At 46.8% G+C, this 16,615-nt stretch overlaps 1 protein-coding gene across 4 annotated transcripts in view; it reads left to right on the top strand.

The window, feature by feature from the left end:
• The first annotated feature begins 371 nt into the window (after positions 1 to 371).
• The window catches only part of ARHGEF7 (Rho guanine nucleotide exchange factor 7), a 127,007-nt gene continuing 110,763 nt past the window's right edge, over positions 372 to 16,615 (top strand). For 2 of the 4 annotated variants that reach the window (XM_027743406.2, XM_027743405.2), the window contains exons 1-2: positions 490 to 654; positions 15,697 to 15,783. In XM_027743406.2, coding sequence (XP_027599207.1) covers positions 490 to 654; positions 15,697 to 15,783 — 252 coding nt within the window. Of the gene's footprint in view, positions 655 to 15,480; positions 15,611 to 15,696; positions 15,784 to 16,615 lie in introns of those variants that run through there. The other 2 variants (XR_003544974.2, XM_027743407.2) reach the window with 2 other exon arrangements.

Genomic DNA, 16,615 nt, shown 5'->3' with positions numbered 1-16,615 from the left:
TGGAGCTAAAGGCTTGCGGGGGGTTGTTCCCAGCGCAGCGGCGCTGTCCGAGGAGGAAACGAGGGGCCGGGGGATCCCGCAACTTTTCCCCACCGCTCCCGGTGCCCGCCGGCGCCCGTCCCACGCCCCGCTGCGCGCCCGCGGAGGCGCCGCGAGCCCGCCAGGGGGCGGCCGTGCCTGCGCCCGGGGCGCGGTGCGGGGCGGGCGCGGAGCGGGGCGCGGGTCTCCGCGGGCGCTGCCCCCGCCCGCCGCCGCTGCCAGTGATGTCATGGGGCGGCGGCGGCGGCGGCGGCGGCGGCGGCGGCGGCGGGGGGGCGGGGAGGAGGCGGCACTGCAGCTGCATGTGTCTGTAGCGGCGGGGCCGGGGCGTCGTCATCTGCATTCACATGGGGGCGGCGCCGGCCTCCGCCTGAAGCCCCCGCCCGGGGAGACACAAAACCCACGCGAGGCGCGGGGCGCCGCGACCCCCGCCCCGCCGCCGCCATCGCCATGAATTCGGCGGAGCAGACCGTTACGTGGCTGATCGCCTTGGGCGTGCTGGAGTCGCCCAAAAAGACCATCTCCGACCCCGAGGGCTTCCTCCAGTCCTCCCTGAAGGACGGCGTGGTGCTCTGCCGCCTGCTCGAGCGCCTGCTCCCGGGCACCATAGACAAAGTAAGTGCCCGGCGCCCCCCGCCTCCCCGCCCTTTGTGCGGCCGGGCCCGCCGCCCCCCGCCCGGCCCCGGCCGCCGCCGCCGCCCCCCGCGGGAGGGGGGACCCCCAGCCCCGGGGAGGGGGGCGAGGGGCGCGGTGGGGCGGAGCGGGCGGTCGGTCCCCGTCGGGAGGGTCGGGGGGACCGCGACGAGCGGCCGCGGGCAGCTTGGCTGGAGGGGCTTTCCCCTTGAGGGCCACGGTTCTGCAAGTGTTTTACGGAAAAAAACGCACTCCTCCCCAAACCGAAGTCCTGGGTGTGCACGGGAGATGCATTTATTTTGGGGAGTGGGTTGTGGACCCTTTCTGGCGTGCCGCGAGCCGGCTGTAAACTTGTCTACGCAACTGCTGGAATAGCCGGTGCCTCACCTCGCTTGGGAGGTGATTCAGCTCATCCCTTCCAGCCTCTGAAGGACATTTTAGCGTTTGATGCTTAGTTTTCTTGAAGAGTGTTTTAGCGTGATTTGGGTCTTTTACTGTTTGGTAGCCCGTGGAAAAAAATCTCATCATTTTTTTTTCGGGTTGAAAAAATGCATTACAGCTCTATTCTGCGTTGTGTTTGAAGAAAACGTACTCTGTCAGGTAACTTTTATGTGTTCTGTGTGCGTACGTAATTCCTGTCATAGCTCGGCTAGAGGGGAGGGTTTTGATTTGTGCCTCACGACTTGGGACAGTGCAGTTGTCTCACCTGATATTCAATAACGTACTGCACATAGAGACCCACATATCGACAAAACTTTCCTTGTGAGCCAATCCGAGGTGGTGAGAAGAAGATTGATGAAGGTCATCTACTATGCTGATGGGATAACTCCTTGCTTGAAAGTAACACCATATTTTTCACCTTTTACAGTTGGCAAAGCACTCTACTCATTGGAGCCTGCTGACAATGGGCTTTTATTACCTTTTGTGGCTCTATTTCAAGTAGCCCACAGACCCACAAAGTTGAAACCAGTGCCTTGAGCTGAGTAGGGCACTGGACTGTGCTGTCTCCCTTTGGTTCTTCAGTTTGCCACCAGCTGGAGTTGTTACTGTTTTGTGTTACATTCTAGTGTGGAGGTCCTGGCTCTGGACTGGATCCCCTTCTACAGGATGTAGTAGCTCATTCCTGCCCCCCTGAATTTGCAAGCAAATTAGGACATGACATGGGGATATGGAAACCCCACGGGAGCCGGCAGTGTTCTTGGCAGGTGATGGAGGTGATGAGAATGGAGGCAATGTGTCAGTGGCAGTGTGAGCCACCATGGTGGCCAGCAATGCTATCCGGGACAGCTGAAGCCACTGCTGCTGCCGCTGCCAACTTTTCCCTGCCATCATTTCTCCCAAAGTGGCTGTGCGGGCAGTAGAACTGAAGAGGATGTGCCTGCTTCCAAAGTGCCATGGCTTCGCAGAGGTGGTACATAAAGTGCAAACTGCTGTCCAGTACACTGGGCTGCAAACTGTGGCTCCACAGCAGGTAAACATTCTGCTCTGCGATCCGCAGTGATACATGTGACATGTGGGGCTGAGGACAAGGACCGTCTGGCTATCCACTGGCTTTGGCAGGCTCTGCCCATGCCTCCTTGCCCCCAGGTTCTTTTGCCTGCAAGCCCAAGGAGGGTTTTGGCAGCCTGTCCCACTGTGCTGCTCCAGGCACACTCTCTGAGTACCTCTTGGACTTTGGGCTCTGAACTTTGGGGCAGAGAAGGTCTTTCCCCTCCCGTAGATGTTAAGTCTAGTAAAATGGGGTCCTGAACTCAGTTTGGGAAACAGGTTCTACTGAACAACAAAATAAACAAAAAAGCACAACAGAAATAAGTGTTAGAACAGCGTTTCCCACTTAACATGCCTTTCTGTGTACAGTGTAATTAGGGACAGCTCAGTTAGTGAATGAAAGGCTCTTTTTTTGTCTCAGAGGAGGGAACGCCTCTCATGTTCGGGCGGGGGTCCCTTCATAGCACCCTCAGTCAAAGGAGGGTTTACAGAGGGGCACAGCTCCCCACAGCCAACCCCGACACCAGCCTGGCATGCAAGGAGCTGTCAGTGGGACTTATCATGGACCTCATGGTGCAGCAGCACGGGGTTTGCAGCGGGTGGTGTGCAGGCTGGGATGGAAGCCAGAACAGGAGGAACGCTGGCGCCTTGCAGCCTCCCACCTCCCTGAGCTCGTCCTGCATCGAGCAGGGTGCTGGGACAGGCAGCTGCCCTGAAGGTCCCTGCTGACCCAGTGTGTCTCCTCTGGCTTTGACTTCGTTGTAAGTCTGGGAGAAATAATCCTTCTTAATTTTTTTTTTCAGGGGATCTTTGTTTTTGTGAAGGAAGCTGTATGTATTTTTTGGGCCATTCACGTTGCACTTTCTAATTCACAGATGCATCTGAGAGACTCAGAGACTTACTTTTCCTTCTAAATTTGTGAATATTCTTTTTCTGTAGACTCATAGTATATACTATGTATATATATATATATGCATAGTATATACCAGTATATATCTTTCGTGCTCTCACCTACCATTATAAGTCTGAGCTATTTCCATGATACTTTACTTTTTTTTGTTAATAAAACCATGTAAAAGTTACATCTTTTCCTGTATCATGTTATTTTTTCCAAGTCTTTTTTGCTAATACTGTTCATTGTGTTACTTTTTTTATACTGAGTGCATTTAAAATATGAACCCTTTTATTCCTTATTTGCCCTGAAAGTCCCGTTCAAACTGGACATTTTTGAAGTCTAAAAGATTCAAAGTTTGTCTTGATGTAGACTGATTCAGTTCTTAAAATCATTTGAGATCATAACTTTCTATAAATAGCTGACATTAGCAGACACTTTGAATACTCAGAGCTCATTTTTCTGTAAATACAAAATAGTAACTAAAACCAAAGAAAACATTAAAAAAATACAAATTATAAATATGAAGGAATGTTTATAAGTTTGGGTTTTTTTAAGATGTTTTCTAGAAGATGCTATATATGCATTTCTTTCTTTCAAAAACAGTTTAGAAAGATGATTCAATATATGCAGGAATGCAGTAATACGTTTTTTGACATTTTGTGCTTTTTAAAGCCTCTGGGTACCCCGAGAGTGATTAGTAGAAGATTTTTAATAAAATATTGTGTGACCATAAAAGGAATCAAGTATTTGAAGTTCAAAGAACAGAATTTTTTTGAGTCAATAAAAACAAATTAGTGGGTTTCAAGCCTGGTTAGTATGTTCTTTCTTTAGATTGCTGTGTATTTATGTACGGTCTGTGCACAGAACAACCTACAGAGCTTCTTGCCAGGAAGTTTTGGCTGAATTTGTTTACATTACAGTCATCTTCTATCTTGGAACAACAGCAAAGGACAGATATTAAATTTATCAGATTTCAAGATGTCTGAATGAAAATACCGTGAAAAGTAGTGTTATTACGGACTGTCTCTTATTTTCGGGCTCCCATTTAGTGTCATAATCATCTTGTTGCATTTTCAGAGAGACCATGACAGGGTAAAACAAAACAGTTGGTTTAGGCAGTGTGATGGTACTGCTCAATAACCTTATCCTGAACACTGAAAATGAACAAAAATGAGAGCAATTATGAAAAAAACCCCCAAAAATCATAAAATCAACAGAAACCACGACAGCTTCCCCACCCTGTCCAAACTCAGCCATGTCTTAGCTTTTCAAAGCACAGAGGTCTGTACTGAAACACGCTGGTTCGTTGATCTGCTCTAAAAGATAGGGAATTGCTGAATTCAAGTAATTTGAATAAAAAGCTGTAATTTCAAGTTACAGGATTTAAACCCTGTGTGATAAAATTGAATTACTTTGATGGCAGGGGAAAGGATCCCCCTGGAAGCATTGCAGTGCAATTGTCTGCCGCTTAGATGCTTTTCCTCACAGAGATCATTTTCCAAACAGATTCCTCCATCACAGACCAGTTTGACCCACTTTCAACGTTGTAAACAGAGATCAGAACTGGAGCGGGAATTTTCCTTGTCATAGGAGGCTTTGCGCTCCATTAAGTTTTGTTTGTACTTTTATTTTTGGTCAGCTGCTCGACAGAAAGCATCATTTAGAGGACAGCTTTGTTCTGTTTGGGGAAATAGGGAGATGCATCAGAGGATGTGATGCAGCAGCCATTTGACACCCCGTTACCCCCCCTCCCCTCCTGTTAGGGGCTTCTGGAGGGCACAAGAGCAGCTGGTTCAGTGCTTTGAAGCCAGGGGATGGGGAAGCGTGCTGGATGCGCGGCTGGGTCTCTCAACGCCCTGGCCCCCCTCTGTCGAATGGACCATCCCCAGCCATTGCACTGAGCGTAGAACTGAACAACCCAGGAGCTGCTCTGCTGCGTGTGGGAGGCTGATCCAAAACACAGTCGCTTCCTATTGCTGCTCCCGCATTGCTGAGGTGGGAGACGGACAGCACGGGGCTGGCCTCGGGAAAACAGATACAGATCGCTCTCTTGTTGGATTAGACTTGGTGCATGGCTGGAAGGAGACATCATTCTTTCTCCCTGAGGTGGATTGGGTACTGGTGTTGACATTAATTTGGTTATTAATTGAGATAGTATCAGGACTGATGGCAGCAAAGATTAAGATCTTTTTACACGTACCTTGTATATCTATATATGATTCTCTTTTTAATGATAGAGGTCTTTGGCTAAATGAGGCGTTCTGAATTGTAATTTAGGAATAAATTAACTCCTTGCAATTCACAAGGCAAATGAATTGCTGTGTATGAGCACAAGCATTGAGAGTCAGTCTCCAAACGGAGGGTTTGGGCTGCCATGTGCAGCAGCCATCTCGCCAGCCTTGTCTTTGTGATGAGGGTGTGCGCCTATGGCTCAGGCAAAGGAAAATTTATGTTCACTTGTCTCTGATTTCACATGGATGTATTGGGGCTGAGTACTTCTCTCCTATTATGACAAGGTGTGACCTGAATGTGGTATTTCAAGTGTTGCAAAGGAAGAAGAGAGGAAAGGTGTTTTGGAGCCAGAGTTAATAATAAGTGATGATTTTTATAGCCCAGTACCTTTGCAGAGGGTGCAACGGTGGCTGCGATCTGACTGTGGAGCCCAGGCAGAGCTTGGGAATCGTGGTGAACATCCCACCAATGATGCAGATGTTACTCCCAAGGTAGAAATTTCCAGGTGCTAGTTGGCCCTGCACAACCTACATTTTGGACGTTATTCTGGCAGGATGGTTCTGACCCTGAAGCCAAAGGTGAGGCTATTGGGGTCTGCCTGGCTGAACCCAAAGGCTGTCTTGCCTTTGCTCACTGTTATCTCTTGAGAAGGTATTGGGAATACTTGCATTGCAGCAGCAGCAGAAGGTCATCACAGGACTAGACCTGAGAGGCAGGAAGCAAAATCCTCATTTTAATGTGCATATGCTCTCTCCTCTTGGCAGTAGTCCTCCCAAGGAGATTACTGTGCTTCTGGCAAGAATAATCTGCCCTGGACAGCTGTGCCTGCTGTGGCTGCATGCTTGGGGAATGCCGGTGTGCCTACAAATGCTATTGCTTCAGGGTGGAAGCACTGCAAGGGCTAGCCAAGCCCCAGAGGAAAGTTAACCCAAAGAAGGTTGTTAGAATGCCTTTATCCTGAATACATGCTGTTCTCCTAAGTGTTGCTGTGAGCTTCTTAGGATTGTTTGGTCCTGTTACAGAGTTGTCATTTACCGTGTTACTCTTACTGCCTTGTGAGAGCAGGGATGCACAAATGTTCTGAAGGATAATGCCTGTGCTTTTCTTGTCTATGCACTGGCTCTGTAGTTCTGGTGACCGGGATATTGTCTAGAGAAATATGGTCTGCCTGTACGCATAGAGGACTTGTATCTGTGTTTGCTTTCTTTTTCCTTGAAAATCAGATCCTGTCAATGCGTAAAGGTCTAGACTGAGTTAAATAAGGGCATGCCAGACCTTGAAAAGAGGGAGCAATTAAGGAAACCGTTGGTGATTAAATTGTTTTTGTCAGAAAATACAGAAAAATAATGGAGTTTTGTTGGTCTTACTCTGATTAATGTCTTTTCCACAGTTTCTAGATATGTTCTTTCTATGTCTGTGCATAATATGGGCTGCAGAAAAGGTGATTCTTTGGCCCTTGAGTGCCTTACTCACTCTACCCAGATCATCATCCAAATGCTATGTCTGTGTGGAGAAAAGAAAGAACTATGGGGATGCCATCAGCACGCTTCACTCTGTTTACTACTGCATGCTAGTGGCTGAGGGCACCACATCGTTCAGCTAAAACTAGAAGTCTGGCTTCAAAATTGAAGTTTGCAAATTGTATATGTATATAAGTGTATTTTTATATATATACATAATACATATTTATATACATATATACCTAATGTATACATATATATTTTTAAAATTTTGCTTTGAACCACTGAGGGGCATTCAACATAAATCATCCTTAAGTAACAATTGTAATTAGTTATTACACGGTGTCTGTGATTTGAAGAGCTGGAACCTTAAAACATTTCAGCATGACATTGCAAAAATACTGTGAGCTGGCAGCATGAAAGCAGTGTCAGTCTTGCACCTTGGCTGGCTGAGCTTTACTTCCGGATCCTCAGCCAGTGTGACACTCCTGTGCTCTCCCTCACTTCGCTTCATAGAGCAAAACCATTTTCTCTCCACATCTCTCAGTACTATGTGGTTACTGCCATCACCCACCACCAGAATCATGGAGTCATAGAAACATTTGGGTTGGAAGGGCCCTTAAAGATTATCGAGCTCCAACATCCCCATGGTGGGCAGGGACACCTTCCACTAGACCAGGTTGCTCAGAGTCCTATCCAACCAGGCCTTGAATGCTTCCAGGGATGGGGCATCTGCAACCTCTCTGGGCAACCTGTTCCAGTGCCTCACCACTCTCATTGTGGTGAGGAGTTGAGGAGGGGTGGCCAGCTTCATCTGCAAGAAGTTTCGGACATGCTGCTTCTTTTCATGGATCTTTGGGACCCAGTGGGCAGAGCCCCCTGTCCCCTCCTGGCCTGCGAAACACTGCTTCTGTCTACAAGCGTTTCATTCAGATCTCCATTTTCCTGCTCTGCAGTGAGTGCTGTTGGATGATGTTGGCAGCTTGCCCAGGAGAGGATCCCCACTGTAGGGCTTTGGTAGTCCTATGGAATATTTTCACAGAGAGAGGCAGGGGGAAAAGCAATAAAAATCATATACCCCCTCCACTGGTGCAGCTGTGCTGACAGAAGTGCTTTTGTTGGCTTTGTTAATGTCACTGGGGGAAGTGGTACCGTTAGACTGGCAGAGGAATTCCCTCTCTGGCATATGTTACATCCACACTGAGGAGCGATGCCAGCATATCTAGCAGCAGAGCTCTCCCAGTGTAAACAAACCCTGAGTGATTGGACTCCTGAAGCCTGAGCTTGCGCTGCACCAAAACAGCAATGCTTCACAGGAAATGCTGCAGGATTTATGTGAGAAGGGGTGAAAAATCCCTCCCCACCAGCCTCCCTTCACAGGAGAATGTCTTCAGTTCTTGCCAAGCCCACACTTGGAGCACTTCACTGGGCTTTTTCCACTCACTGACTTCAGGGAAATACATGTCTTCCTGTGGACACCTAATGCTGGCACCCCTGGAGCTCCACAGCCTGATGGTGCTGTGTGGGGTTGATGACGGTTGCATGCTGACTGATTTCCTCTTTTTCTTTAAAATAGCAAAAAAAAAGTAAACCCACAGGAATTAGGAATATTACTTCTCAGTATCTGGGAAACATGGGAAAGCAGATTGCTCCTGCAGCTGGAACTAGAGCCTCTTACGTGTATATATCCTTCAGGCACACTCCTGTGCATTCCAGTAGGACTCCTGCTTAGTTCAGGTCACAGTGTGAGCCTGCAAGTGGACCCTGATTGCATTTGCAGGGGCAGCTGCCAGTCTTGTAAACTTTATATGTGTGGCATTCTCAATTTCTTAAAGCTGTGTTAACGTAGGTTTTTTTTGTGAAATATAAAAATATAATGGAAACTTGAGAAAACAAAAGTCCTGTACAAACTGTCCTGGTGCCCTTAACTTACTTGTTTGTATCTTAGGGCTTAGTTGAATACCTGCCTCCTAGGAGTCAGTTTATAGACTTCCACAGAATCACAGAATTAGTTACTGTGGAAAAGACCTCTGAGATCATCAAGTCCAACCTTTGACCGGACACCACCATGTCAACTAGACCATGTCACTAAGTGCCATGTCCAGTCTTTTCTTAAACACCTTCAGGGACAATGATACCACCACCTCCCTGGGCAGTCCATTCCAATGTTTAATCACCCTTTCTGTGAAGAAATTCCTCCTGATGTCCACCTGAACCTTTCCTGCTGCAGCTTGAAGACTATGTATTTGATGGGGATTTAAACAGGGTCCAAGAGAAGTGACAAAAGTACTGTACTTCCACTGCAAAGAACCTACTGTTTTCCTGAACATTGTTTAATACAGGTGTACATCTGAAAGGATGAGCTCAAACAACTGTATCAGTTTTACAGTAGCATTTTCGCAGGGCAGATGAAAGTTGCTCTAGTTGTTGTGTAAGACTTCAAGGTCCAGTTTATAAAGGCTGCCACAAACCTGGCTGGCATTTTAACCAAACTGTAAATTTCCTTTGCAAACTTAGCTAACTTAGGTTTTGAGGGCTATTTCCAATAAAGGACTGAAGCAGCTAAAGCAGAACATGTGTGTTTGAATGTAGGTCACTGTTAATGAAGGCTGGTCAGGCAGACAAGCATTTCTGAATGTGTGTAGGGGAAGAAATCAGAAGAGCTGGAGGAGTCTTTAGTCAACCAGAAATGCTCCTCGTTTCAGATACTATAGCAAGGTGGAAGTTGAGGGAGCGCAGAGCTGTGGCTTATGAGTTGGTGTGGTCCATTGAATAGTAAGGAAAAGGTGGTGGGGTAAGGTTGTGTGGTAGAAGAGTAGGGCTAAAATGTGGGATTGGAAGATGGGGTGGTGTGTGATCTGGTGGGTGTGGGACAGATGGAAGGACAGAGTACAGGAACTGGTGTGGGGATGTAGGATGTGCAGCAGAGGAGTGTCAGATGGGGAGTTAGCTGTGCTGATGGCTTTGGAGCAAGGCAGTGGGATCTAAGAGCTGCTGCTGTGGCTGTCATCAGTAGTGGTGTCCAAGCAAGAGGTTTAGGGAACCTCTGTGCTTGGTATTATTTCATCAAAAATGGGCATATGTCACTTCTCAGAGAGGATGCACTCTTGAGTTCTTCCAAAGGACGCTTAAAGGACTCTCGTAAGTCCAGGAGATGACTGGAGTTTGGAACACTAAGAAGATGAAGTCTTATTTTGTTAAAGTCCTGGATGGGGTCAAGAACATAGGTGCACTCTTGCTTTTACCTTCTGCTCTGTCTTGATTAACTTTGTGGCCCTGTATCCTTCTCAGCATATAAGAATTTTAGGGCATATTTTAAGGCACCAACCTTCCCCTTTGTACTGTGTGCAGAGCCTACGTAAATCCTGGGAATGTAAATTTGGGCACCTTCATGCATGGCTTGTAGGAGCTTCAGTCTTTTACTGGATCTAGCTTTTACTATCTACCTGGCTACCTACTGCTGTGCTTTCAGAGCATGAGTTCCCTCAAGCCAAAATATTGCTGTCTATTCCATGGTGACTGCTGTGTGGATTATTATTGAAAAGTTTGTGGGCAGCAGGTTTTATAGGTTGGAAAGAGTCAGTGCTAAAGAGCTACAGTACCACAGAGACAGTATCATGGTAAGATCTGTTGCTCTATCAAGACACCTCATCTTAAAACTGTGTTTTTTTGATAATCCCGATCTGTGTTTTTAGTTTAATTATAGTATCCTGCTAATATGCCATCAGTTCAAAATGCAATTCTTGAAGTGTTTGGGCAACTGCAGAGGGCTTCGCGATCCTTTAAAGTGCAGGTGTGGCTTCTGTTGTGCTAGGAGGAGTGTGGAGCTCCATCCCCAAGTCCTCTGAGCTCAACTCTGCTTACTGTGGAAGGAGTGCTGCCCCTGTCATTGGTACCTAGCAATAGATGCTTCAAGAAGCAGGGGATGTCCTCATGTGTAGCTATGTAGTCACTCTTTCTTTTCCATCCCTACTGGATGCGATTTGTGAGAGCAGGTGTTCTGGGACAGAGCAGGATACCTAAATGCTGCAAGGGATGGGCTGTGCTGGGCATGGGTGCAGGTGCAAGCAGAAGGTGGGGAGGGAAAGAACCTGCAGGAGCTGTTGGACAGTTGCAGCTTCACCACCCAGGCTAGTATGAAAATGGCCTGGCTTCCTCCTCATAATGTTTTTAGTCTCATTTTTATCCCTGAATGTGAATCCTGGCAACAAACCCCAGCCTGCAGCACTTGTGCAGGAGGTGTTTGGCTCTTTATCACTGTGCTTCGTTGGAAGATCCGTTGCTCTTGACCAGTCAAAGAGGCTGGAAGCAAAGCACAGCTGCTGTGGGACTGAATGTGATCAATAGGACCCTTTTGTTAGCTTTGCTGCATTGTTCATGTACAGTATTTTTACTGGTTAGATTTTGGCAATGCTTTGCATGTCCAAGGTGTTCTGAAACCTGGAGAGAAAACTGTTTCATGCTGAGAGGGGAATCTGGTGTGAAAGGCTCCAGGCAGGATGAATAGGATGAGGGAAGAATGGTCCAGCATGTGGTGGCAAAGAACAATATCCTCATCACACAGTCTCTACAACTCTTCCCTTTGGGATTGCACTCTTCTGCAATGCTCTTTACAATGCAGGATTTCCCCCTGGTATCGATACTTGAGGGCTGAGTCTTTGAACTTCAGACTTGAGCAGCCACACTCCTGAATGGGACATTTTTAAGTGTCTGCTGGACATGCCTACTAGTTTGTAGCTAGCTGTTGTGTTCCCTATTAGTTTCTGCTTTCTAGTAACTGAGACAGTCTTCTAACTCACATAGTAAACCATGTTGTACATATTGTATGTTGTGCTAGATAAACGATTGATTTAATTTGTATGTAATAACCCTGCTGTCGTTCAGTCTCTTCCTATTGTCCTCTTGGTAGATTCCAGTTTATATTTAAGACCTCATACACCTCTCTTCCTTTGACCCATTTTGTCAACTTGTTCTGCAGATAAATGCAAATAAACAGCTAATTTCCCATACATATAACTGAAGATGTCTCCTATTTTTTATTAATTTCTCATGTTTACTCATTGCAGTCAAAGAACTGCGATTTTTTTCTTTTAAACTCATTATTCTACACATTCCTTGCATATTTTCTTAAGATAATTTCCCTGTCCAAATGAACTAATGGTAGCCTTTTTCATTTTTTTAAGACCATCCCTGTCATACCTGTTCATGATGCAGCCTGTCTCTGCATTGCTCTTTTTTATTATTGTGGTGTTGTTGATTAAAACCACAGATTTAAACTGATCAAAAAGGATGTAACATTTAGCTAGGTACCATCAATTTGCATTGCATATCATTCTCACCTTTTCTGGATGGTGGAAAATGTACTCTGCTCCTTGATATCTGCAGTGCATCACATGTGTCCTCATTGAACTAGCTGTGATTTCCAGAACTGCTCCCTGAGAGATTAAATCTTAATCAGAACCTGTCCCTGAACAACAAAGAAGTGGTTTAAACTGTGGCTTCTCTGTGTATTACCTTCCACTTGTCTCCTTGGATTCCACCGTGGCACCCTGGTCCCTAATTAAGAATCTGTCATGCCCCTCTGGAATCTTTGTCTTTTCTAATTACTATTAACCTTTTTTATTTGTATTACTAGAGCACATACAGGTTTCAGTTGGACACTGAGGTCTCTTTGTGCTAGGAGCTGTATACACATATAACAAGAAGACAACTTCCATTAATGAACGAACATTGTTGGTCTGTGAAAGCAAGAGGATGAAGCAAATACTGGAGAGGAAAATATGTTACCTCTTTATTTCATTTGCTTTATGTACATGCAGTCTACTTTTTATTAAGCTAAGTCATTTTGGAATATGACCCTACTTTTATTTTGTTTATCCTTTCTTCTCTGAATATATTTGGTGCCTTTCACGCAGGCTAGGACTTACCTGCCTGTGGCCTGCTTGCATGATGTTCTGTTACGTTTTGAATAGCCTGTGAGGCTATAAATGTGATCTGTGGGAGACAGGTCTTGCTCCTGAGCTTCCTGTAACTGTATGTAAAGGATGTCATATTCCATAAGTGTAATTTTAACATGGGCTTAGCCCACATAACCGCACTTGAACATCCTGGGGCGGGGTTGAGTTTGTTCTTCAAGTCCCTTACTGTGTTTCTCAGCTGTCTGTAGCAAAAGGTTGCCAGTCTCACATTAAGATTTCCCAGGTAAATAATGGGTTTGCTTCTTTTTATGGGATCATTAACACTTAAAATTTCTAGCAGGATGCAAATGCTAAGATATTTTTAAATTCTTTACCCATATGCTTCTGTCTTCTGTTGGATAAAAATGCCACTGCAGCCACAGAGCTGAGAAGACATAGGCTGCTTCTTTTATCACCCCGAAGTCTTTTCCCTTGTTTTGTGAGGGAAGAAATGGCATTTCTAAAGATTTACTGTAACTTATTTTATTGTTTTGAGGGAAGATGATTTTTAACTGGAAACATGCAGTAGAGAGCATTAGGGTTAAGGTCTCAGATGTATATTTGGCATGTATTTTAAACTTCCAGACCTGACATAGAGCAATTTGCAGGGTTTGGGTTTTCTCTGTTGTTTCTTTAATCTTTAATTGGAAATTTTTTCCTTACTCTAATCATGTCTCCCCTTACATCCCCCCCTTTTTATTTTTTTGGCCTCTTTCCAGGTATTATGCGGTCTCTTATGAACTATGTGCAGCCTTGTATGAGTTGGTAGTACATATGTCTGGGTTTCTTAGAATTATGGAGCTTAATGTGTTGGAGTCTTTGTGACATTTTGTGTTAATGTGGATTATGTTATGAGACAAGACATTTGTTTCTTTTAAGAGAAATGTAGTTTACTGTAGGTTTTCTTACCGGGGGTTATTTGTGTTTGGAGAGCAGAAGTAATGTTAGGGTTTCTCAGAACGAAAAGAGGCCTTGATGAACAAATTAGAAGAAAAAGAAAATGGGGGGTACAAAAAAAAGAAATGAGGAAGTAACAGCTATAAAGGGAGATAAACCCCAGTTATTACGCAAATAGTTTAAGAAAAAACAGTTATAAATTGCAACTATATAATTCTTATGTAAATATTAAGACTGTAGGAAAGAGCATACTAGAAGCATCAATATAGAAAAACTGAAAGAAGTCTCAGGATTCTGTTTTAACAAGGGATGTTGGTATGATAGACTGAGCTTGAGATTTCTTAGTAGAATTAAGAAGTAAATTAATAGAGTAATCAGAAAGTATATCAAGCAAGACTGACGAAACTCATGATGTTTTCAGGAGGGTTCTCTCACTGGTATCCTTCAAACTTCCTGAATTTGTCTTTCAGGCTCTTGTACTTGCATAGGACTTCTTTGGCATTCCATTTGCATTATAGTGTGGTGAAAGGCTTATTCTTAACCCATGGTGGTTTATTATAGTACCAGATAATTTGAGGAGTTTGGAGGGTATGTATATGTGTGCTCTTGCTTAAGGAAAGAAAAATTCTTCGACTTGTATTGTTACCAAATTCCTTGTATTAAAAAATAGCAGCTTTGATTTAAAACTCACCTGAATTTCGCATTTAGAAAATGATAGTGACTTGTGTTTTAAATTTCTTTATACCAGGTTGACCGTGTCATGCTGTTGCATTTGTTAATTTTTGTGGTATTGTGGGGTCAGAGGTATCTTTGATATCATATAAACATGTATGGGAAGGCACTACGTTGGATTCAGCTTGATACATGTTTAGAGTTGACCTTGTGTGAAGTTTCCAGTGCTATGCAGGTGGATTATACTGTGAGATTATGTAGCCTTGACATACATGTGCATTTAACAAAACTTCCTCTGACTGTAAAACGTAATCAAAGGCCATGATGCTGCGTGTTGCAACACCTTGGCTTCCAGCAACTTTCCAGGGCAGTTGGAAAGGCTTTCCCATTCCAACAGAACGAGGTGTCCAGGGCTGCAGCTTCACTGCAGGTCAGTTTCGGCAATGATTTATTTGCTGAACTACTTCACAGAAATGAATGAATTTATTGTGAAACGATATGTGTTTATGTGCACATAGAATTGGAGTGAAGCTGTGGGAGGTGAAGCCATGCCCCTGAAGCGCTTGGGGCTGGTTGCTTTTCCTTGTTAGCCTTGGCTGTCAGGGTAGAGGCTGAGCTGAAGGCACCGTGAACGTGCCTACAGAGAGCACATGGCTGCGTTGCCAAAAACTCTCTTAGGTTTAGCCAAGGTTTTCCTCTTTGTGAAATTGTTTTTCTTCTGGGGTAGGAAGGGGCTGTTTAATAGACTACAGATAAACGAAGCTCGTTAACATCAGACCCTGGTAATTATTAACTCCGGGTGCTAATATTTTTCCACAGAAGTCTTCGGGGCATTTTTCATGTATTTCCTAGTTAGAAAACCGATACCTAATGGTGGACCGACATCAGAACAAGGAGGCACCGGCAGCCTCACGGACGACACGGGCCACCTGCAGCGTGCGCCTTGTCCCCTGTGCGCGACCACTTCTCGTCCCGAGGAAGGGCTGTCCCCGGGCTACCCCCCGTGCAGTCGCCTTGCCCTGCGGCCAAACCCGTCACGGCACCGGGCTCTGTATCACCATTTAACAAATGAAGAAACGCTGGGCGACGAGGCCCGGGGGCGCTCCCACGGCGGGTCCCCGCCCGCAGCCGGGGCGGGGCCGAGCGCCTCCCTCCCTCCGCCCTCCCCGCGCCGGGGGAGAGCCGCCCGCGACCGCGCCTGGCCGGGGCACCCCTGCCCGCGCTCCTGCCCGCCGCCCCCCGCCCTCGCACGCCATTTCCTGTGCTCCGTGTTTACTTCCCGGTTCAACCCCTCCAGTGGGAGCGATTGGCGCTGCCGCCTACGAAGGGAGCGGGAGGTGAGGGGAGCGGCGGGGCGGGGGACGCTGGTGCGGTGTCGTCCCCTCCTATCCCCGCGCTGAGCCGCCCGCCTCTTCTCTTGCAGGTGTACCCCGAGCCGCGGACCGAGGGCGAGTGCCTGAGCAACATCCGCGAGTTCCTGCGGGGCTGCGGTGCCTCCCTGCGCCTGGAGGTGAGTCGGGGCGGGGGGCGCCCGGCTCAGTCCCGGGAGCGGGGGATTTCTCGCCCTGCCTTTGTGCCCGGGCTGACAAGATGGTGGCGGCCGCCCCTCCCCTGGCTGCGGGCCCGGGGGGCGGCGGGGAAGCCGCTGCTGCCCGCCCGGGGCTGCCTCGGCGGCCTCGTCGCTGTCCGCTGCGCTGCGGTGGCGGCTGCGCCCCGGCCGAGCCTCGCTCCGTCGCCGCGGGATGGCTCGGCTTGGGGGAGCGAGAGAACGGAGCGCGCTGGTACCGCGTGGAAGGGCCGCGCTGCTCCTCGGAGAGCGCTGGGCGGGCAGGGCGCACCCCGACCCTCTGTCACTGCAGAGAGCCGGGGGTGGGGTTCGCCGGGCCCCGGGGCGGCTGAAACCATTGCTGTTCTGTCCGAGAGAATTCTTGGTGCCTATCGGTTGTGTCCGATAAATTCGTGAGATTGCTTCGGAAGCGCTGCGTTTGGCTTACAAGAAATTAAGTTGGTAACAGCCGAACGAAATGCTAATTGAAGAAAATGGCAGGTGCTGTTCCTTCTATTTAAATTTGCGTTACATAAAAGCCTAGCAAACTGCCATCTTTTCTGAACGTGTGTTCGCAGGGTTTCAAATTAGGTTCTTGTATATTGCCAGTATATTTAGCTGTAGCAAGTACATGGTGTTGTCGAGTTTACTTGATGTTTGTGTGTGGGAAGGAACTGATGCGACTAAAAACAGGTTTCAGCGTCTCTGCAATGGGATGTGAGAGGTATTGTATTTTCAGTTATCAGTGACATTTTTTGGGGTGGAAAAAATAGTTTTTGGTGCTTCTGAACTTAAA

This window comes from Pipra filicauda, unplaced genomic scaffold (genome assembly GCF_003945595.2).
Source record: "Pipra filicauda isolate LSUMZ 115617 unplaced genomic scaffold, ASM394559v2 scaffold115_size4368891_pilon, whole genome shotgun sequence".
Taxonomy (NCBI): domain Eukaryota; kingdom Metazoa; phylum Chordata; class Aves; order Passeriformes; family Pipridae; genus Pipra; species Pipra filicauda.
The sequence above is the reverse complement of the archived record's forward strand: the minus strand, read 5'-3'. Positions and strand labels throughout refer to the sequence as shown.